Source organism: Mycteria americana, chromosome 2, assembly GCF_035582795.1.
Source record: "Mycteria americana isolate JAX WOST 10 ecotype Jacksonville Zoo and Gardens chromosome 2, USCA_MyAme_1.0, whole genome shotgun sequence".
Taxonomy (NCBI): Eukaryota; Metazoa; Chordata; class Aves; order Ciconiiformes; family Ciconiidae; genus Mycteria; species Mycteria americana.
Window position 1 is genome coordinate 21164355 of NC_134366.1, and position 24738 is coordinate 21189092.

At 35.3% G+C, this 24738-nt stretch overlaps 1 protein-coding gene across 13 annotated transcripts in view; it reads right to left on the reverse strand.

Moving 5' to 3' along the window:
• Positions 1-24738, reverse strand: part of MLLT10 (MLLT10 histone lysine methyltransferase DOT1L cofactor) — a 143538-nt gene that overhangs the window by 54450 nt on the left and 64350 nt on the right. For 12 of the 13 annotated variants that reach the window (XR_012774147.1, XM_075492677.1, XM_075492678.1 and 9 more), the window contains 3 exons: positions 19604-19699; positions 10953-11208; positions 8357-8923 (listed from right to left, as the gene is read on the reverse strand). Coding sequence is in view for 12 of the 13 variants with exons in the window: in XM_075492677.1 (XP_075348792.1) it covers positions 8357-8923; positions 10953-11208; positions 19604-19699 (919 nt within the window). In the remaining variant the exon portion in view is untranslated. The remainder of the gene's footprint in view (positions 1-8356; positions 8924-10952; positions 11209-19603; positions 19700-24738) is intronic. The other variant, XM_075492683.1, reaches the window with a different exon arrangement.

Below are 24738 nucleotides of genomic sequence, written 5' to 3' on the forward strand. Positions count from 1 at the left end.
CTTTGTAGGTTTACGGGTCAAATATAATCTAAAAGCAAACAGATTACAAAAAGCTCATAGACTTCTTTGAAAACCTTCCCTCACCAAAAAAGAAAGATTTCTAGCTAAATTTGCAAAGTAGTAAGTACAGCAACTTAAGTAGCCTTTAGGCCCCCTCAGTCCATTTTCTTCTCTGCCAATATAGATACAACTAACAAAAAGCCAATGTATTCATATACATATTTATTATGTTTCAAAAAGATCATATTTAGATGCCAATTCTGCAAATAATTCTATATGGGCAAAAATCTAGACCTACAGAATTTATTTTATTCATTATTAAATTCATTTTTGGGTAGAAGATTTTCAAAGCTTGAATAAAAACAATATTTCAAACATTTCATAAATAATTACATCTTTTTGCTCAGCTGCTTAAAATTATTACATCTTTCTCCTGAAATGAATAACTACCAGAATCATCTTTATTTTGTTTTTAAATGAAAGACCTAAAAGAGAACTCAGGAAAATACACACTCCCTTTCCCATATTAATTTGTTTTTTGTTTTGTTGGATTTTTTTAGAATCTGAAATGTATTACAAGTTCATAATTTAAACACACTATTTGCTGTCGACTATCAGAGCATAATAAATAAATAAATAAATGATATATTTCAAAATGTAACTAGAAATTAATGCCCAGAGTCACACCATAATTTGGGAATCTAGTTTCAAGTATGTAATCTTCAAAATTTCCATTTTAACCTGAAAGACACTTACATTCTCATACAACAATTAACTGGTCAGGTAAAATCTCATTTCCACAGCTGCCAAGATCTTCTCCAATATAAGCAGGCCTAAGCAGCTTGACATGCAAGTTATACCCTAGTTATCAGAACTTACCTTCCCTTCCCTGGGACATTTTTTCACTTCAGAAAGCCCTCACATCTGTTTTCACTCAAAAAAAAAAAAAACCCTACAATTTTTTGAGAAAGGAAAACTTTCCCTTTTTTTTGTTTTAAATCAAGTTTTGTTTCAAAGCAATGCTCCAAGAGTTTCTAGTCTTGCGACATTCACAGGGGAGCTGATTGGTATCTAATGCACAAACCGCTGCTTCCATGGGAAGTCAGGCAGCCTGGAGACTTCAAAGGTGTAAAGGCTGAACATTTCTTGTTTTCAGCAGCCCACCTAATTAAGTACTATAGGTCTGTACTTTTCTGTCAACTTTAAAAAACAACAACAAAAAAAAAAAAAGACACCAAAACAACAGAAAATGGGGCAATTACCAGTATGCAATTACCAATGAAAAAAATCTTGAACAGGAATATTAATTCTTCCCGTATAACAATTATGATCATGCTTTTAACCATTTTTGTAAACTGAAATATTCTCAAATGAAAGCTATTTCAGTCTATCAAAGAGCTTAAGACTCTCCGAAAAGGAGATTTTAAAAATCTTGATCATTGTAGGCCTCTTCTCAACCTTCCTATATTCATATTTTAGGAGGAAATTAATATCAGAATTAAGTATAGTACTCTGCTGCCTGCAATATATATGGAGTCATTTCAAGTGATACAACTTTTCTACCCCTTCTTGAAATGAGTATCACAGGGATTACAATAGCCATTTTTTCCTAAACCATCTCAATATGAGGTAATGTTCAGTTCTCCATCATTATTCAGAAGCTTTTCATAATTGCTTTCAAAACACATCTCTGTTATAAGGTTCACTGTTCAGTATTCTTTGTACAAAACTTTCTTAATCAAGGAATTATTATTCATTACATCCGAGTACATTTCTTGCAACATACTTTTTTAGAAACCACTGTGAACCCTCACAGGAAGCAGCAAAGATTTCTTAATTTCTTTCCAATATTTGATAAAAGCATAGAACATACCATGTTGGGAACTAATTTCTGCAGACCCATACTGCCTTACAATTCCCTACTAACTACTATATTTTGCAATGCATTATTTGCCCAGTTACAGTCTATTTCATATGCCAAACTGATGCACCATGCTAATTTTTCTTTTAGAAATAAAAGGGATAATACAGCACATAATTAGGTTCATAGATAAGAGCAAAACAAGAATCTCTACAAGCACATGATTTGGTTCTTAGCCCTAGAACTTCCCACACCTGCAAATCCAATAAATATGCTCAACTAAACTGTATCTTCTAGAAGATGTATTACCTCTACGTTTTCAGAGAGAATTGTTCAACTATTATTTTCTCTCACTTGATCATGTTTTACCTTTTTTGTTAGGTTAAGGATCATTATAGTATCAGTTTTCAATTCCCCATATGATATCCATAGTCAGATAAACTCACCCCTTAGCTTTTCTACAATAATGTACTTTTTCCAGTCCTCGAATTCTTCTTGTGGCTCTTCTCTTCTTCACACACAGCAGATACCAGAACTAGACACAGTATTTGAAGACCTCTACTGAATGCACTCTACTGAACACAGAGCTACCTTTCTCATTAGTTTGCTGTTTATGCATGCAAACCTTTTTAAACACAGCTCAGCACTGGAAGCTCAGACATAACTGATTATTCACCTTTGTCCTTTTTCTTTTCTGCCCTTCCTTCCCCAGAAGGCCATCCTTACCCTGCAAGTACACATCCATCTTTCTTAGACATAATCTTTTACTTTAGCTCCACCAACACAACTCTTAGTTTGTATTGCTTACCAAGAGATCCATTTTACCCTGTCCTCATACCCAGATTTTTCCAGAAATTGCAGAATTTTCCAATAAATAGCACAAGGTTGATAACTGATGCACAGGGAAATAACACAACCCCAAGGTAGACACTTTGATTTAATAATTCTCTGCTCAAAATTAAATTGAGACTTATCCATTAACTACATTTAATGCAAAGGTTTGCTGACTTCCTACCATTACAGGTCTTTATTTAAAATGTCATGCTGTATCAATTGAAATGTAGACATCTACTACGCCACTGCTTTTATTAAAAAAATACAAAAAAATAAGTCCAATAAGTTATTTTCCATAAATCACAATAACCGCCATTAATCATTACATCTTTAAATCTCTTTAAAATCTTTCTTTCTTGTATCAGACACATCCTAATTACTTAACATTAACTACCTGCCAGTCTCCTACAACTTCACAAGTTTTAAAGACTTACTGAAATTTAACACTGACAGTCTAAAAACATGAAAATATGAGGTAGCCGTCATCAGGAAATGCCAGTTTATTACTTCTGGCTGTAGCTGCTGATAACACCCAGTTTAGTTAAGAACATTGATAGGGGGATCCACTTCATGATAATCCCCATTTTCCGAAGCTTCTACTACCTCATGTGATTTCTTCCCAATTACTTGATGAATGCCTCCATGTTTTCTACACCAACAATCATCAATTTTAACATTTTAATCTCGTATCAAACCAACACCATTTCTGTTGAGCCTCAAATATGAAGAATTACATTCTCTGTACAAGAATTTGTCTTGTGTGTTTTCTACACCATTTGCTTAGTCTTAAAAGGTCATTAACATCTATTAGTATCAATTTGTCTTTTCTATTCTATCTCCTCTGGAATACAAACTGGCTTTTTAACGTAGCAAGACTTCTTTTTCTGCTTTGGCTTCTGGGGCACCTAGCAGACAAATGTAACAGCACAAACTGTTTCAGAATAATTTTGTCTAAACTCTTACTAGCTAAATCTATTCGGAGAAAGTCAAAGGCTACAGAGGACTTTAAACATAACATCATAAAGATTTAACATAAGTTCTGAGGAATGTGGTATCTCAATGAGAATTATTTCAAGTTACTCATCTACTTTGAAGCTCAGAGTTCTCTTACATCATCAGTAGGGCAACGAGCTTAACAGTAAGATCATCTCCTTGCACAGGAGCACAACATTTGGCAGAGGCTTCATCACTGCTTGAATCAGATGAGAAAGGAGAATAAAATATATGGACTAAGCTGAAGCATTTAGTAAACTCCTATGTAAAGCTGAAATTTGACTGCACAAGACATAAGATCAACCCAGAGAGGCCTGTGGCAAAAAACATTAACTGTTTCTACATCAGAGTTTGAAATATTGCTATATTAAAGTACAATACTGGGTTTAGATACATTCTTTATTCCAAAAACTCTCTAGTATTACCAACCAGAGCATACTGAAGAGTGGTCAAGGGTAGAATATATATGATGTAGAAATAAATATGTAGGAAGACGAATTATAAGGTTGCCTCAATTGTGACAAAGGAATTCCAGAAGATGGGCACAGCAAGGGTGCTGAAAGAATGGGCTAACCATTTCGAGGCCCAATTTGGAATTTAACCTTCTCCAGTCTTCTTAGGGAAAAAAAGAATTGCTTTATAAGCTCTTGCAGAGGGTTTACAGTACTCATAAGGGCATATTATGTAAAAATTAAAATATTGAAGTGAATGATCCCCTGAAGTCCTTAGCAACTGAAGTTGATACTATACAATTTGTTGTACACTTGAAATCAAGAATGAAACTGGGAAAGACAGAGAAGCATCCCGATATGCTTGAAGCACTGTAATTCTTCCAGCAGCAAGTATCCATGCAGAACTTGAAGATAACTGTGCAAGAACTTTAACTATCATAAAACAGAAATTTCAGTTTACTTCTGACACTTGATTGCTTTTCATTTTACCTTGCTGCATTATTCCACAAAAGTCAGAAGGTAGTGTACGTCACATAAAATGGGGGTTTTTTCCCCCCTATTGCTGTGGGACATGAGCTCTCAGAAAGTTCTTCATATGCTGGAGCGTACTCCAAACAAAGAGGGGCCAGAGTCTGCACAAACTGCTTGACAGAAAAATACAGAATGTATGAAAGTTACTTATCATAACTATTTTTTCTTCTTCCCACCACCTTACTAGTTTCTGCACTACTGTTGAAATAAAGTGCAAGTATGGTAAAAGAAACATTTGATGCCAGAATCTACTACTAGCAGAGGTAAGCACTGGGACAAGATGCTACTCATCATCTCTTCCAGTCCCTGGATGAAGGTTTTCTCTTCTTTAATGACCATTGTTATGAAAAGAAAAAAAATAAAAATCTTCAGCAGAAGGGATCACTGCTTTACAATACTTTGGACTAGAAATCTTTAAGTATTATTCCCTAGAAGGATGCTGAGAATTAACTTAATCCTGAGAATACAACTAGTGTGACTTTTAAAAAGTTAAATAGCTCCATAAAATTGTAGAGTTCAGATGAAACCCTCCCCCATTAAAAAATTCAGATCCTGAAAACATTCCAAAGACCAGTCCCATTTTGGGGGAACCAGTATCAGCTTTATATAACTCCCACTGACAACTGACTTATGTCTTCTTAGACAACAAACTTGCAGTGCTTGTGAATTGCCAGTAGAAAGACAAGTATGGTTTGTAAATAAGCTGTTATTGGCTAAAGAAGCTATTTTATTTTTTAACAGGGACAGATGTACTAGAAAAATGTTAAAGAATTTTTATATTAAATTATCACCCTACCAACTAAGTTTTATTTCATTTTTTTAAATTACTTTTCATTTCTTTGAGTACACTGTTAAAGTAATGCATACAGTGTTTCCTATCAGATTATAAATACATTTCAGAAAAAATTATAGAGCATTAAGACTGAACATTCAAGCGCTCAAAATTTTGAAAGCATCAGATCAGTTGCATGGCAACTGTAATACAACCTGAGTGTATGCATTGTAACAGCTTTTAATTATTGTACTATTCACAGTACATCTCTGTTCTTATTAAGCAGGAAAACAGAAGTTTTGTGGACTGGCAAAAAGTTCGGAGAGGACAAATATTTCCACAAAATGAGCTGAATGTACTTACTCTGAATAAAAGTTTTATGGAAGACATTTAGTTATGTATAAACGGCACATGATGAATCTGCATTACCTTTTAAAATAAGCTTTCCTTCACATTTCATCTAATTTGAACATTAACTGTGAAGAAGATTATCATACATCTGTGAAGTAATGATTTTCATAATTTTTATGGATCTCAACAGGTACACTTAAGAAAATGGAAAAAGAATGGTAGGTTAAGATAGCTGCAGCTAAGAAGGTTATTTAGAAAAGAAAAGAAAAAAAAGAGGAGGAAATGCTTGAAGAAGTGCCTCAAAAGCTTTGTTTAGTATGGTCTAACTCATTCCTGATTCTGCTTCTCTGAAGTAAACAAGGCAATTCCAAGTAAGAGTCAGTAAAAACTTTCAGGCTTGACTTCCCCTGCATTTTGTCTCACTACATTTACAGGCACAAAATCTTATTTGGGGTTTTGGCGTCAAATCATTTAGGTTCACTTGTCAGATTTTGTTACTGGACAATATAGAGACATTTCAAAGAGAAACATCAGCATATTATACCTGAGAAAATGTTATGTTTCTGATAATACTGATAATACTCATATACCCTTCCTCATTGTAACAAAGTTGTAAATGGACTGCTAAACCCAGAAAATGCTTATGATGAAGTGAGGAAAGCAGTGCTACAACCGTAAAGAAGAGGGGAAATCAGGGAGAAGAGCACATTAAAACAATATGCTGAGACTCAAGCAGAAGTTTGTGGATTAATTTAGAGCTCATGCTCAAACGCAAAGACACCCCATCTGTTTTTGTTTCTTTGGGTTTTCTGGGTTTTGTTGGGGTGATTTTGTTTATGGTTTTTGTTTGTTTGTTTTTCATTCACATTCTTTGGCACGTTCAGAAAATATCACTGGTTTAGAGGAAAAGTCTAACACTGGCTAGCAAGAATCTAAGTATACTTAACAGAGGTGAAACTATAGGCTGAATATCATGATAAAGGTAATAAAACCTACGCAGTATTTCCATACATGTATTTCAAAGCTTTTTACAAAGGGAGTTTAACATTATCGCTGGCATTTTACAGATGGAAGAGTGAAATGTAATAAAGAGGACAAAGGAAGCAAGGATGTAGCTGGCCAGGGAAAGGCCTGTTCTAGGAGCTGACAAGACCAGAACATTCTAAGACAAATGTAAGGTGGGAAACATGGGTTCCATGTTTCCACTTCTAATCAAGATTCTGTACTTCCATCTGTTACCCCAACCTACAACAGTACATAATCCACCTCAAAGGGATTATAAAGGAATAAGAAAGTTCATACTAAAATAATCAGAACACTGATCTAAATCTGTTGGATGATCTCTGTCCATAACAGATACGAGGTTAACATGTTTTTAAAATGGCATTTTAATCAAAAAGATGGACAGTGAACTAGGAAGTTCTCATGTACCATTTCTCCCTATTGATTTCAAGGCAGGAAAAATATTTTTTTAATAAAGTTGCCACTGCTATTGCCATTATTACCCATAATAAAAATAATCATTTGCCTACATCTAACAATGTGGTTTTGAGATCAAGTTTTTAAGTACCTGCCTTGTTCTAAAACAAATATGAAGTTTTTTGTTTCTTGAAGTATGTATATTTTTAAAGTATCTCTTGCTTATACAGTGAAAATATACAATATAAAAGCATAAAGCCGTGCCCACAACCAAATATTCAAGTTCCATTTCTCTTTCCCCCAAAAAAAGAAAAATTAAGAAAAAATCCACTAGAACAATAAAAAGGACAAAATTTCAAAGTTACAAAAACGAGGCATCACATAGTTTGCTATTTTTTTAATCCAAACACAAAGGCCTCGAAAGAAACTTCAAAGCAACAAAGACTTTGGTAGATACAGTATTCTGCAAGGTCATTCCACACACAGGTTTACAGGGAACAGAAAGCCTCTCACAGCCCCAGATGCACATAACATTTAGAACAGAGGAAGAACAAACCAGCCAATTTCAATTGCTAAAAAGCACACAAGAATATGAAAATGTCATTTGGCTGCACAGGGGTCCAGATTCAGAATAACCTTTTACATGTTTAAACTGATAATTCTGCATATAGAAGTTTTGATTTTTAGTTAAGCTAAATTGGGAAAAAATAATTGAGGGGCATACTCAGCACAGCTGACATGCTTGAGTACTGATTTTGTTTTCTCTATGTAACAGAAGATACAGACAATATAGTCTGTATAAACTACCACTTATTTTAGCTAAACTTGTCACATGTGATTTCCAAAGAATCTATTTTCATGCAACTTATTTTCCCCCCTGCAGCCTCAAAACCTACATTTATATAGCATATAGGTCAATACACAGGTCAATCTACTACAGCCACCTACAGCACAGTGGCACCTATACATGGAACAAAACTTCCTCTTCCAACAGTCATATTCTAATTTTTACTTTTTTTTCCCCCAATGCAACTTTCAAGATACTTTAAATGATACTCTGTTCTTAAAAACCATACTCAGAATTATGGCTAAAATAATAAAGACATATTTTGAGGTAAGAAAACAAATCCAATAAATGCCTACCTGAACCCACTGGAGATGAGCCAACACTAAGACTTTGTAAACTTCCATTCCTGAGCAAAGTTGGAGATTTTTGAAGACCAGAGCTTGTCACGCTTCCTGCAGCAGATGCCACAGATGAAGTTGGAGAAGCAGAAGAAACTGAAAGATGGGAAATACTTTCTTGACTTTTATTTCCTTTGGGTCTGCCAGGCCCATGTTTACTTTGCTTATTTCCTTTCCTTTTCTTCTCTGTTACAGTTTCTTCTTCTATTCCAGAAGTCTGAGCTCGTTTGTATGCTGTAGAAGTAAGGCTTGAATTACCTATGTCTCCAGGTGAGCTGTCAAAGTTTTTAGATTGGGAAACAGCTGATGATGAAGGGAGACCAATTAAGGAAGTGAAACAATTGACACCCCCCTCTTGACTCCCAGTCTCTCCTTTATGTACATCTTTGGTTGTCGAAGCCTGTTGAGAATGCGTGAAACTGTCACTTCGCAGATCTGTGTCTGTAAAACTCAAAAAATCCTGGGGAGATTGAACTGAACTTCCAGAAGATGACTTTATGCTCCCAGGAGTGCCCAAAAAGCTTCCTAAAAATAAAGTAAAGAAAAAGTACTTTTTTTTCCCCCCTGTAGTTGATGAAAATTGATGGGAAAGATTAATATCTTAGAATACAAAACTTTAAAGTGCAAGGACTTTATGAAAAGTGTTACCAAGAGCTAAAGAATTTATTTCTAAGATAACTCATTGTTTCTCCTGCTGATCTTCACTCTGCTGGATCTGAGTCTCAGATTCCTACCTGAGATTCAGATTTGAATTTGGGGCACAAACAAGGTGAAAATGAATAAAAGGAGAATAACAACTTTGCTGCTTAGGCAACTTTGAAATCCCTCATGTTTTGAAGCCACAACACACACTTGGTGCAAGTCAGAGCATGTTTTTTTAAACATACACATATTCAAAAAGAAGAACACTGACAGAAACGTGCTATGATCACATCTACACTATGCCTACAATCTTCCCTACCATTCTACCTAAATCAAGGGTCTGACACAGGTCAAGGGAACATCAATTGCACTTAATTTACCCTGGCTGAGGTGGTGTTCCACAGAAGAGATATTTTTCAAAATTACAGGAGAGGAAGTGGAAAAAAGTATATAAAAATGGCATTTTAAGATTTCCTTAGCACTGTCAGAGAACCACACAGATCTTCTGTGTAAAAGAATTACATTGCTTCTGTAGTATTTGGAAGGTAGTCATTTCATCACTGTGTTAGCACATGCAAGGCAGAAAAGGGAGCACACTTAGGAAATACAAACATGTACTTTCACTGAAATTCACTAGTTTTATATGGGTGGGTGCATGCAGGTACTGTTTTGTAGAACTCAGACTCATGACGACTATCCCGTCAAGAAAATACTCCTGAATACATCAGGTATAAAAGAAGTCCTTTAAAAATTACTGGTTTATCATTAGTACTCCATTAGACATTGTTAAGAATTCCATTTAAAATATAATTTTCATTAATACAGACATTTAAAAATCATAAAAATATTGTTGTTTTGTATTTTAAGTAACTTACATCCACTTCACTTAATGTAGGCTTTAAAGAAAATACATGTACCTAGTAAAGATCTATTTTGCCACCTGCAGTGAGCAAGATTTTTCTTTAAATGCAGGACTCCAGAAGGTAATTTTCAAAGTTTTGAGAATTTAAACAAAAAACACTTCAGTTTTTTTCAAGTAAAAAAAACCTTAAATATTGAAAGAGTTCTAGACAAATTTAAAAATGCTCACTGCACAAATAAACTCAAAAAAAGAGCAACATTATAAAGCAGAAAGGACAGTCAGCTACTACACGCCACAGTGAAAATTATGGAAAAACAATTACTTTACAGAAGGTCTAGTTTGTTGTGTTTCTAAATAACATGTTTTATTAGTTAAGTAATAAAAACCAGACTTTTAAATTTTCTCAATCTTTCTTCAACTCTGACAATGATGCCATAATAAAATTAGCATTTTAGAGGTGTCAACGGTGCATTTAGGGGGTTTTAGCATGTTCAAAAAGTTGAACTTTTTGTATTACATAAGGTAAATAAACTATAGATACTTGTCACATAATCATCTTCTGCTTATGTATTTCAATGAAAAAACAATAAAAGTAAAAATGTATTTCACTTTGGAGAAAATGGTACATTTTAAATTTCTGCATCTTGAAAAATTATTTAGGGGCCACCGCATCCTATACATTAGGTAGTTCCATTTTGTTCTAATATGCATTAACTAAAAAACATTAGGATTATTCCCTTAAAGAGCCAAGAAAGACCCCTAGACTCAAATTCATGTATTAAATTTTACCCCAGACTAACTTTTCAGCACATAAAGAAACTTCTGTTTTTAGCAGTTAAAGAGAATACCTTAACGTTTAAACAAAAGCATCAGTTTTGCCCTTTAAAAGATGCACGACCTTCTTTTTCATGTTATGACAATGAACATTTTTTCCTCTGAAAAAAAGTTATTTTTTCCCCAAAGTGAAACAACTACTTTTCAAGTTTTAAATATGTAAGATTTCCAATTCACATCAAAGTAGATGTCATGTTACAGCATAACAATTAATACCTTGCTGAAAAGGACTAGCTGCAGTCACAGTTGTTCCTGGATTTCTTCCAGCACCAGGCTTTCTTCCCCTCTGACCTGAGCTATGACCTGCAGATTTCTTCCCTTTGCTCTCTGACCCTCTAGCCTCTGAAGAATCTTTTCCACTTGAAACGTGTGTAGAAACTTCCTGGAAATTTGCATTTGTAAATCGAGCTGTGGTATCTTCCAACCGCTTCAAGGAGCCTGACATGGAGTTGTTGCTAGTGCTTGTGTATGTCTAGCATTTTGATAAGAGAAAAGAAATAAGATAAAAGAAACAGTTAGGTCACACAAAAAACTGTAACAAAAGAACTGTTTAAAAGAACTCATTCTTTCAAATAAACTTAGAAGTGTTCAAATACTAAGGTAACTGGCAACAGCAAGAGTTACGTAAACTGAATTGTTAAGATTTTCAGCAAACCACTGAAGTGCAGAAAACTTCATTTTGTGGAAAAAAATGCACAAAAGTAACATCAGCTTTGACTGAAATTTTTACTTCATTGAGGTCAATGGACTAATCTCAAATCTATGGTTACACAATCTTTATATTCTATTTAAATAGAATATTGTTATTTTACTTTTTAAAATTAAAAATTAAAGAGAAAAAATGAGACTTTAAATGCTTTTCTGAAAATACAATTCTTATGCAGTTTGTTTTATCAAACTGGAAACGTTGTCTCGTCAGCAGTGGAAATGATGAAAGGCTTCAGAACCTAGGAACTTGCATTTCTAAGACTTTATAGTCTCAACACCAAACAAAAATCAACTCCAACAAGCCCAACTGCCCCATATGTCTTCACTTCCCATCATCACACTAGGACTCCTTGCCATCTGAACAATCCCATTCAGCCAGTTCCTTAAGTATCATCTAGTAAAGAAGACACATGAGCTCTATTTGGCCAAGACACATGCAGGAATGACTGGCTACTTACTATAACTCTGCTGCCTGACAGTAAGTGTCCTGGTTTCAGCTGGGATAGAGTTAATTTTCTTTATAGTAGCCAGTATGGGGCTATGTTTTGGATTTGTGCTGAAAACAGTGTTGATAATACAGAGATGTTTTAGTTGTTGCGAAGTAATGTTTGCACTAGTCAAGGACTTTTCAGCTTCCCATGCTCTGCCGGGTGCAGAAGAAGATGGGAGGGGACACAGCCAGGATAGTTGACCCAAACTGACCAAAGGGCTATTCCATACCATATGATGTCATGCTCAGCATATAAAGCTGGGGGAAGAAGAAGGGGGGGGCGCCTTTTGGAATGATGGCATTTGTCTTCCCAAGTAACCATTACATGATGGAGCCCTGCTTTCCTGGAGATGGCTGAACACCCGCCTGCCCATGAGAAGGAGTGAATGAATTCCTTGCTTTGCTTTGCTTGTGTGTGTGGCTTTTGCTTTACCTATTAAACTGTCTTTAGCTCAACCCACGAGTTTTCCCACTTTTACTCTTCTAATTCTCTCCCCCATCCCACTGGAGGGGAGTGAGCGAGCGGCTGTGTGGTGCTTAGTTCCCAGCTGGGGTTAAACCACGACAGGAAGGAAAATGTGTAACATGCTCTCGAGCTCCCACTGAAGATTTCTTCTTCAACCCCAACCCATCCCCAAGAATTTTGGCCCTTCTCCTACACCCATAAACTCTTCACAGGGCTTTCAATAATTTTATCTTTAGGCCCATTATTTTTCCGTTAAATTTTGTCAGAATTGTTCATATTGGGGAACAATAGTCAAAATAGGTTCACAGAAAGTAATTATGTGAACAGGGAAACTGTGTGCGCAGCATTTAGGAAACTACACAAAGGAGTATAATTGTTTTCACAATAAAAAAAAATTGAACTTGTGATAGCAGAATTTTAATATCAGAAGAAAATGAAAACAAAATCAGGAAAAAGGAAATAATATTCTATTGTAATTCATACTCAAACCAACCAGTAAAATAGCCTTTTGACTGTATAAAGCTTTTTCAACAAAACACATGGATCAAACCTAGAAGCTACTCATCTGTTCAAAACAAGCTTAGTTTGGTTTTCAGTTATTTATAGAAGAGAGTTTAAAATAGTATCTAAATTTATCTCCGTTAAAGACCACACAAATACATGCCTCTCAAAATCGAGCATATACACAAGTTTTCTCTTCCCCAACTGGGATGCTTGCTGAATTTAGGCCTCATCTTGACATACAGCTTTATATGGCTGGTATAAAAAGTTTTCCATATTTTTACTAAAACAGCTAAGACATTTGCATAGAACTTACTTTTCAGTTGCAAATGCCAGAAGACAACTAAATATGCAAGCTTTGTGGAAGATGAAAATTTCGATCCATTTGCATACTGCCCTGTATGAATTATTGGGGGGAGGCATAGTGTTTATTTGGGGGGAGGAATCAACTTGGCCAATAGCTTCTTTAAAAGTGTGGTTTCCATGGAAATCGGTTCACTTGAATTCTACTGCTAGTCTGTTGTTTTTGTATTGGTTTCTACTGTTGTTTTTTTAACTTGTTCCATGCAAACACTAAACCAAGCTAAGATGGGTACTGCTTTCCAAACTACAACAGCAGACCCAAATTACTCCAAACACAGCGAAGTAATACATGAATCTGAAGGATTCAAACTGGCTTTGTTTTATACTGTCAGTGTCTCCATGCAGAATAGGCTAATGTAGAAAACTAGACTCACTCTTCAAGCACTTTCCCCATTAGCTTAGGCTAGTGCTGAAGCTCTCCATCCCACTTACACCAAACCTATGTGACCTAGTGTAGTAAAAAGCCATGTAAAGACAATGCTTCTAAACTCTTCACCCATGAGTGAAAAAAAGTAGAGCACACCCTAAACAGAAATCCAGTATTAAAACCTACTATAGAATCCAATTCAATTTTGTCAGTTCCTCTGTGTCACTTGAGAGAAGTGATTCTACTTATCTTAACATTTGAAGCTGAAAATTTGATATATTAACTCATGTTGAGTACCATTATGTCTTTAAGGTCCACAAATAACAATGTCTCCATGTTAGCCCTAAATTAAGAATAAACAAATGCTTCATATTCTCATACTGTTCAATTACTGCTATTTTTTCTTCCTATAGCAGGTAACCCAAATCATAATAAAATTAATCTCGCTATACAATATTTTAAACAAAAAATATGTATCATTATGAACATGTACGAAGTATCTGTAAAGTATCCACCCATTGGTATGAAACAAACTCTGCATAGCCCATCTAAAATCCAACAATTTTTAGCTAGCAAAGAATTTGTTTTAATTTACCTACCTAAAAGAAAGGCAAAACATTTTCAAAATTGCAAATACAGCCCTATTATGAACTGCAATAAAAATATATTATGGATTTTCTGAATAACAGTGAAGAAAGATAATTTTAAGTCTGTTAAAGTACAATGTTAACAATAATTTACCTCAAATTCATATTACTATACTGGTAATTGTTTCTAATGAAGATTGAGCCAATTCTAAAGTAAGTTTAGTAGTTAACTTTTTGAGCTATTATGAAGTCCACAAGTATGCTTAATTTTCCCAAAACTTATGTGTCACTTGACCTGAGTTAAGAAGCAGTGGTTCAAATTTGGGTCATTTGAACAAAAGGTTTCTAGACATGCAATAACCCAAAACAAAAGTCAGGCTTTCTCCAGGATCCGGGATTTCTCCTCTTATCCAACTCCTTTCTTTCCTAATCCTTATCTCCTGTCCGCTCATTTGAATATTAATTGCAATACCTCTGTAGGTATCAACAATCATAGTTTGATGTTATCTAGTATCTCTTCTCCTTTACTGCGGGGGGGGGGGGGGGGGGGGGGGTGGCGGCACAGGACACAGATTTTTTTCTTTTAAAAAGGAAATTAAGAGTTTAGCATAGCTCTGCAGACTAGCTGGGGCTAGGAAATTACAAGTAGACATTAATTTGCATATACTGTGCAGAGATCTGGTTTGACTGCAAGCCTGAATCCTGCTCTTAGCAGATTTTGGAGAACATCAATGCACACTGCAGTTCTGCTTTTGGAAATTTTCCTCCAACAGGTATTTCTGTTTTGAAAGGTGCTATAAAGCATACTGAAATATACATGCTTCCTCAGAGTATCTTGAACACTAATATGATGCAATAGACACTCAGAGATGTAAAATTGGTATCATTTGGTCAGTATTTTTTTCCCCACATTATATTCCTTACTTTAAGGAGTTAATTGCAACGAAGTGCCCTAAAACAGATATGCATTGAGAAGCCACAAGATATGCAATAAGATCTAAGGTAAAACTGCAGCACAAACTTTAGATTATTAAGCTAATTGGTTCATACAACAACTTACCCACCCCTAAACAAACTGCTTTTCTAAAACGCTAAGTTCTAAAAGACAAAGGTCTAACATAAATGTCACAAAAAAACCTTAATATATGCCATGGCAAAGTTATATTGGGTTTTTTGTTTGTTTGGGGGTTTCTTTGAAGTCAGGAGAGTGAGACTGGCAGGGAGCAAGGATCTGAGGATGGAGGCAGAACACCTTTGGTTATTTAATGACTGGCTTTCAGCCTCTGCAGTGGCTGAACAGCACATGCTTTTTAAATGGAATACACTACTCGAGGCTCCCTCCTTCACTGCTCACACTCCAGTGAGTCATTTTCCTCTATTTAAGTACAAACATCCCCCAAAAAGGAGATTCCCCCAATGCTGTCACCCAACACCATTCCTTGGTTTATCTGGGAGGATTTAACTAGCTATATCATGATTGTTAATCCTGTTCTTAAAAATCAATCAGTATTTGCTAGTGCAATTACCAAGCTAACTCTGTGTGCATCCTTTATGCTTCCCATAAACCAGTTCGCAGGTTTTTTTCCCTAGAAGCTCACTTTCACATTGCCAACTTGGTGCACAGAGAGCTACAGTCATTCTACACCCTCCATGTATCACTGAAGAGTTATACACCCATCTGCAGCAAGTCTTAAAACTTCTGGGAAAGCTTCAGATTTATGGTAAAGGCGTAATCATCATTCTTGCTATACAGTACATCCCAAGGCTTGAGAAGCCTTTAGCTCTAATACAGATTTATAGGCCAGTAGTCTTGCACAGAGAAGGGAAGGACCACAGCAGGTAATCATCCACTAAAATGCCAGATGGTAAGGGAACGGTCCAAGCAAAAAACAATCAAACAAAACAAAAAACAAACAAACAAAAAAAATCATACACCCCCATAGCCCACAAACACCACACTACTGTAGGATAGTGATGTTCAGTCATACCAAATAGAGATTTTTCTACTTATTTCATTCCCTTCTGTATCCCACTGCAGTAGGATCTGATCACCTCCCTTGAGAACCACAGCGAGCTGATAGTCAGGGTGAATTGAGGAGGGTTATCACTATCATCTCTACTATTACAGTTAAAATCCAGTCAGCTGTACTTTCTGTTTACAATATCTTTTATTTAGTTACTGGCTACAATTTGAAAGCAGATACATTGTCTTGTGTATCTTTGCGTACATCAATGTTTTGGGGTTTAAAAAAAAAAAAGAGAAAAAGAAAAAAAGAAAAAAGACAACTATATTTTTCTGGATCTGTTAAACCATACACATTTTTAAACTTTCGATACAAACTCAGCCTCCCAAAGCTCAAAACCTGAGACAGAAGCTTTTATCAGGACTAAATAAAGGGTTGATGGCAATTCCCAACTACGAGGAAGGGCAGAAGAAAGCCTCATCCAAAGAGACAGAGGAAGAACTCAAGTTTGTAAGTTATTCTAGTCCTTCTTAAAACATTCTGCATCTATGCCCCAAAAGAAAAGTGAAAAATTTGTTAATACATTAATCCAAGAGTAGTTAAGAATTTGTTATTTCAAACTTTTTCAAACTTAATTGACCTAGACTAAACAGTGTTTGCTGAGACATTACAGGGATGCACAAAACACATACTCGTAACTCAACACAGCATTTGGACTGGAACCTCAGTAAAATTTCTTGGAATTAAATTTTGCAGAACAAACAGGCAAGCCAATTATACTAACTCGCATAATGTAAATCCACAGTTTATTCTGCAGTCTTTCATGTATATATCTTAAGAAGCCACTCATCCAGATAAAAACATGCTTTATGGCATCACCTGCATAAATGGTCATTACCACTGTTATCACAAAGGATTTAACTTCTTTAAAAAGGAAAACTAAAATTCATTTCAAGTTCCAGTACCTCCAACAGGAACAATGCAGTAGCAGAAGTGATTATAGAGCATGATAAAATAATGTATTCACTGCAAAGACAGACTGCTGTGAAAAAGACATCAAGTCCAAATCAATTCTGACAACTCTATATAAAAGGATACACAAAAGTAACACATTAACAAAAAACTCTGAAACAAGTATTTATCTCAGAAGAAAACAAAGCTTGTTTAATTACTAAAATTTCAAATTTTTGAGGAACACACTATGAATATAACCTAGAAATGCAAAAGGACTTAGCATCAAAAGGACTCAGGGAAAAAAAAAATTAAAAGAAGATAGCTGAAGGAACTAGCCACAATCACTTCCAAATATCCAGCAGATACTTTATTTTTAAAAACATAATCACGCTTAGTGACTTCATTAAAAACAACCTGAACACCAATTTCCCTGATGGTCTGAAGCATTATAAAAAGAAGGTCAAAAATGAATAAGATAGCTTAGATAGAAAGAAAGAAAGACAGGGTGTAAAAGGTTAAAAAAAGAAAACTAACAGGAGACACGTTGATATTTAAATTCCACAATGAATACCTCTGTTTTAGTTTAATTCATTTATAATTTAAGTTCTAGAATTAGAGTGTTTCTATTCTCTTTAGTATTTGCTATACATACATATATAGTACAATCTTGATTAACAGTATGGCCAACAACTTGGCAACATTTTCGGTTTTTACTTGGATTAAATAGAGGTCTGCTAAAAATGGGATTTTACTCTTGTTCACCTTACTAAAGTGTACACCATTCAGTCGTAAACCTTGTAATTAGGAAAAGTCTAGGGAGGAGCAGTTAGAAAACAGATTAGCAGAAAAACAGAATCTAACTGTGTCTTCAGCATTAAAAGCATATTCTAATAGATAGGACTCAAAAATAACCAATATTTCAATATATTTTCTTTAACTTTTACACAAATATACAGCAACATCAGTTTTCATTAAAACTTTTGATGATGATTAGATAATCATAGTACAAAAGGGATATATTCAAGTAAGATAAGATCATAGATAGCACAAAGCCTAACAAAAATTGTATCGTCTAAAGGAAGCTCCCACACAAGAAAATTATTTTACAAGCTATGAATTTTATGAGTTGTCTCAGACTCAAGAGAAATATGTTCAGGACAAATTAATAAAATTAATAACAAATCACATGGACCAGTCAGTACTGTTCAAAGAGTTTGTACAACAATTGCAATAAAAACTGTCACACTCGCTGATTGCAATGTCTAATCACTCTCAAATCAAAACAGAAAAGCAGCAAATTGACTCTACCTTTTCTTTTTTTTTTTTTTTTTTAAATAAAGAGTTATTGGGAGTTTCAGAAAACCAGTGACTAGTAAGTCTCACTCGACAAAACAGTGTCGAAAAGAACACAGTAGAACCAGAAACAAGACTAGTTTATCAGAAGCGCGAGTCACAAATAATGGAATGTTAACAGGTACACATCCTCAAGTTAATATTCCTACTATTGAGAATAAAGAAATACCCAAAGCATACTAAAAAACTAACTTTCTTGGTGATGATTCTTGAAGCTGATACCATTAGTTATCCAGGAACCACAGAAATAATTTGGTATTTCAATTGTTTTACCCTGTCCTGACAAGGTCTTGGTGTACCATATGCAAATAGACACATTTGTTGAATATTGCATCTCAGCAACCAAACTACATACAGTTAACACAAGTTTCAGCTAAAAAAAACCAGTGCTCTACGTACTGACAGCTAATTAATTCAAACCATGATTCCCTGACTCAGGCGTCAAACATTCCCACAAGAATGGAACAAATGTTTTCCAACTTTGAAGTCAGAAAACCTATCTCTCAATACTGCCACCCACTTCGTAATACCATCATTAGTGTTATTTTTTTGGTGGATAGCAAAAGTGATTGCTGCAGAGTACAATGAGAAAAGTTCTTATTGTTTAACCCTCTACATTGTCCCTTGAGTTAGATATTTGCTAGCACATTAACAGGACGGAAAGACCACAGAACCTAATGGAGCAGAATGCTAAAAAGGCAATGTGATATTACAAGTATATGAAGCACAAGCTCCAATTTGCTAATTACCAGCTTAAATGCTTACAGGTTCAGTGGCAGCTCAGCACACAAGTGAATTTCAAAGGAAAGATTTTCTAAAACTTCTCAAATTATTAAACATAAGTCAATGAAATAAAACTTACTGGAGTATCAGTGGCACCTGATTTGTGCCACTAAATCACTCACTATTCAATTACAAAAATCTAAGCCTTTCTTCATATTATAAACTTCAAAGTATCTTAGGATTTTACATTACAGAAAAAAATACCAAGTGTGTTTGATAATTACAGAATCTATGGCATTTTAAAGCTCTGATATATACACTGGAATGACTGCACCATGAAATTTCAACATAAGTAACTGAAGTGGAAGAGGAGGAAAACACATTGACTTACTTTCTCTGTAGTTACAGTAAGAGATGGAACCAAGGATGGTGAGGACTCCGACTGCTTCTTATATTTTTGCTTGTGTTTATCTTTCTCTTTATATTTCTAGAAGTTATAAAAGAGAATATAACTTAAGTTCAGCTTCATCTTTAACATAACCCATTTTAAGTAGCGTCAAGTGTTATCAAAATTTAAGAGAGATAGTAATAATGTCCTGTGCTATTTTAATGGAAACAACATTTGTTTTGAAATTTTTATAATATAATTTTATGAGTAAATCAAGTATTTATATTTGCTTTCAAAATGCACAAACTGAAATTCTTCAATTATAGCCAGCATTTATGAATCCACTGTTGTTAATATTATCCATCTTCCCAATAATCAATTAATCAACAAAAGAAAGTGGATTAAAAACAGAGACATGGCTTCTGCTTCAGAGGTCTTCCTGCATTTCTGCACCAAAGATTCCTGTTTTCCTGCATTTCTGCACCTGCACAGTATTTTCTTCTTTGGATATTACTGTAAATTAATGCAAGGTTTTAGCTTTGGCTCCCCTACTGACATCTCCATGCAGAAGAATGTGAAATTTGATTTAGATATCATTCCCAAAAAGATGCATACAGTTTACATACTAAAGCAGTAACTTCCATGTTAAACTGAACAAAATATGAAAAGCTATACAAATCAAGTGTGCTTTCTAAAGAGGCCGAGAATTTAAAAAAAAAAAATTTTTTTTTAACCACAACATGAAGCATTGGCAGTGTGGACGAAATTGTGCAAACAGAGAGAAAATAATTTCTTAACCCAGAGCCTTTAGAGTATAATAGAAGTCTTCCATACGGACAGAAATCAATTCTTAGAGGATTATGGAATCAGATCCAAATTGTGTTTGTTTAAATAATTGTCATGGTTTAATCCCAGTCCGTAACCAAGCACCACACAGCCGCTTGCTCACCCTTGCTCACCCCGGTGGGATGGGGGAGAGAACTGGAAGGGCAAAAGTGAGAAAACTCATGGGTTGAGATAAGAACAGTTTAGTTATTGAAATAAAATAATAATAACAATAACAATAATGATGATAAATTGTAACAAAAACCAACAAAAGAGAGAGAGAGAGGAAAAAAATCCAGGAAAAACAACTGATGCAACCGCTCACCACCCACCGACCAATGCCCAGCCAGTCCCCGGGCAGCAATCGCTGCCCCTCGGCCAACTCCTCCCGGTTTATATACTGAGCATGACATCATATGGTATGGAATAGCCCTTTGGCCAGTTTGGGTCAGCTGCCCTGACTATAGTCCCTCCTAGCTTCTTGTGCACCTCCTCACTGGCAGAGCATGGGAAGCTGAAAAGTCCTTGACTTAGGATAAACACTGCTTAGCAACAACCAAAACATCCATGTGTTATCACATTATTCTCATGCTAAATCCAAAACACTGTACCAGCTACTAGGAAGAAAATTAACTCTATCCCAGCTGAAAACAGGACAATAATTCAGACAAATACAAAAAATACAGAGCCTAACAAAATTAACAATTCAACACAGAATACAGAAATTCAATATTTTTACCACTTTAATAAAAGACAGTCTAGAGGGTCACTTTCTCCTTAGTATCATAATATGGTTTATTTAGACAGTCAACATCAGAAGATGCAGAGAAACCACAGATGTGAGAGAAGGTTACTTGTGAGCTACTAGTGCTCAAGTATTTTGTCTCTCTAACTATAATTTGTGGAATTTTTGTGTACTCACACAAAACCCAGCAGAACAGTATAATCTTATGGCCATTTGTTCAGAATGAGTGCCTCAACAGCAAGCTACCAAAAAATGCATACATATGGATTGACACAACGTGTTTAAAACCCTCATTGAGTCATTGAAAATATTGAGTAGCTTGAAAAGATGAGAAAGACAACTTAAAATCTGTAAGTCCGACCAGTCATATGAAAACTCAGTAGCTGTATTGAATTTTGAAAGTGAGCCATGGTGATTGTCCTCTATCATATGATTATCCAGACCCTCAAAACAAAACATAATTTGTTCATCAGTGACTGCACAACCACTCTCACCAAGCACCAGAAGGAGATGTATCATGTGCATGCGCTATTCAGGTATCACCAAGTGTCAGCTTTCTATTTCAGTCACAATGGAAGAAATACCAGAAACGTGTTTCATGGAATGAGCCCAAGAGAATAAGAGAATGGGTTCTCAAGTTCTCTGATAAAGCAGAATCAGTTAATTGACAATCTAGATGCAAAACTGAAAGCAAAACAGATTTGTCTCTACCTTTATGAACTATAAATAGCATCTGACTGACTTAGAGATTACCTTGTCTCTACCCAGCCCCAAACCCATTTAACTCAACTTATAATCTCATTTAGCCAGGAAGGAAATACAGTTTAGCCAAAAAAAATCATAAATAAAGTACCAAAGCTATCTTCACCAAAATGTCATGCAAAAGTGTACTTGCTAGAATACAACATACAAAGTCCTTTTGATTCTTGTACACTTTTTAAAACTCAAAGGAAGGTCCAAGAGAACTCTTTAAAAGGCTGATGGGGATTTCTACGTTTGTTTTTTTCATACACTGAAGGTTTTTTTTTCCCCCAGTGTGCCGCTTGGATAGAATTAAATAATTGAAGAATGAAAATAAGTGAAGAATGAAATAACTGAATATGGAGTTTTCCCTTTTGTAACAAAGTGTGCAGGTGTCATAATTACAATAATGTACACCATAAGGCAGGATTTCAATTACTTAAAACCTAATATAGGCTTGTTGAGGGAGTTTTAGATCAGGGAGGTTGTTTTTGTTTTCTTTCAGGGTTTTTTTGGAAGGGGGATTGTTTGTTTTGATCTTTTTAGACCTAGAAAATACACATTTGAGAGAAAGAAAAAAATATGGAGAGGCACGATTCAAATGCACTGCACAGTCTTTTCAATAATTTCTTAAATATAACAATCCCAAAAGTGCTATCCATACTGCCAGAAAACAAACAGAGATCAAGAGAAAACAGAAGCATCTACACCAAGACTGCCATGTTATCCATCAAATCTGTTGATCCAAAAGCCTTTCATCAGTCCTAGTTACACAGCTTACTATAGCACCAGTGTACATGTTTAGATAAAGTTAAGTAACAATTTCACTGAACACCAAACAAGCCTCAAGAAGGAAGTTATGAAATGGAAGTCTAAGCCACTGCCTGAGGCTAATCAGCCTTGAGAAACTTTTTCATTTATAATTTCGGAGCCAAGATGCAATGACTTTAATATGCTTTAAGATGAAACTTCACAGCAGTATTGGTAAACAATAGGAAATGTTTAAATGAACATGTTTTAGTCTTTTCTGTTGACTTTCTAGTGTTTTTACTTCCAGTGTTAATTTTGTCTGAAAGGCAAAGAAACACAGAATTCTGATCACAGGACAGTCAGGAGGACTTCCAATTACATTCTGTAATGTACTGAAATCACTTTGATAGGAGTCTCAACAGAAAAGGATGTGTCAAGAAGAAAGAAAGGGATAAAAGAAAGGGGGGAAGGGAGGGGGCATAAACGACTAAGAGCCTGGGAAGAGTACGCTTTAGGTTCTGTAAAGTGAATCATCAGCAACCACATCAAATTCCTCTCCCAGATCCAAAACATCAACACAAAGTTTGTCAGGACAGTTTACCAAGGTTACAGCTTACCACTCAAGGCCACTGGAGGGGTACCCCACCCTAAGGCCTTTTGCATACAAATATCTCATCCACAGGACATCTGCTGTCCTTAACTCTATATTCCCTCCTCCTTTTAGGTTGTACTTCCTCTGACAGATAATTTCTCCTCTTTTTTTCTTTTTTTTTTTCTTTTTTTTTTTCCCCCTAAGGAAAGTTCAGAAGTCCTACTTCTGAATGTGAACTGACTCCAGATGCAAATAATGTCAAAGAAGTGGAGAAAATTTCACTGCAGAAAAACCTTTGAAAGGAATGCCCAGGTTTTACACTGATAAGAATAAAAATTTCAGCAACAACCTGCTGAGATGAAGAGACTTAGCTCCCACAAAGTGACTCCTTGCAGATGCACCCTCTTCTCACCATAAGGATGCATACAAAGCATAACAAGAGTTCTGAAATACTCACTTTTGGATCCAGAAAAGGAGTAACAGAGGGACATGACTTCCCACAATATTTAACAAATATGACAGCTTTCAATCAAGACTGTCTCAAAGGACACATAAACTAGCCATCTTCCCTACTGCCAGAAAAAGAACTAACAGTTGGCCCTTCACAGACAACTCACTGCATGCTTTGCTTTTGTAAGACCTCCTCTGACCAGCCACAGCTCCAAAAAAGAAAAAAAACAACATAGCAGCAGCTCACTAAGATAAACATCTATCCCGAAAGACACACGAAAACCCACCATTCTAGGGGAGGTAATGACATAAAATGTCTGACCTTTTACAAGCTTTACTGTAAGGAAGAAAATGGAAGACATTACTCTTGATGAGGACTGAAAATAATATTGCTAGTAAGTGAAAGCTAAGGGAGCCGTGAGGGCAGGCAGAACCTATGTATCCCATTTATATACTCAGACTTAAATTTTTTAAAGATTCATAAGCACGAGTTCAAATGTTCCAAACACCTGTATATTAAGATAGTCTCAGAGCTGATAAATCCAATGCTATATTCTGTAAAAACAGGATTTAGCAGAAGAAACATTCCAAGGAAGAACACGTTAAAAAATACAGGGCCAACTACAAAACTGACAAAGCAAACTTCAGTCTCGGTTCACAAACAGGGTAGCTCAACAGACCAGATTCAGGCAGCTCATGAAACCTTTCTTACTGTAAGAAAAATAAGGCACAATTGCCATGCAGCCATTAGGTAAGCAGCTGTAACATTATTCATCCTAGAATTTGAAGAGCCCTGATTTATGATGTAGCTAAATACCAATACAAAATACCTAGAGTTCATATGTCATGATTAATCAGAAAGCTTTATTTATCACTAGGGATCTCATTGTTGGCTTTTGTTTCTTATCTAAAAAATTATGTCTTAATTCCAATAAGGAAATTCCAAATTCCAAATCCTTCTTAATTCCAATAGCTACATGCTGCAAGATAAGAAAACAAATATGGTGCAAGATTTCTGGAATTCTATAGCACTTT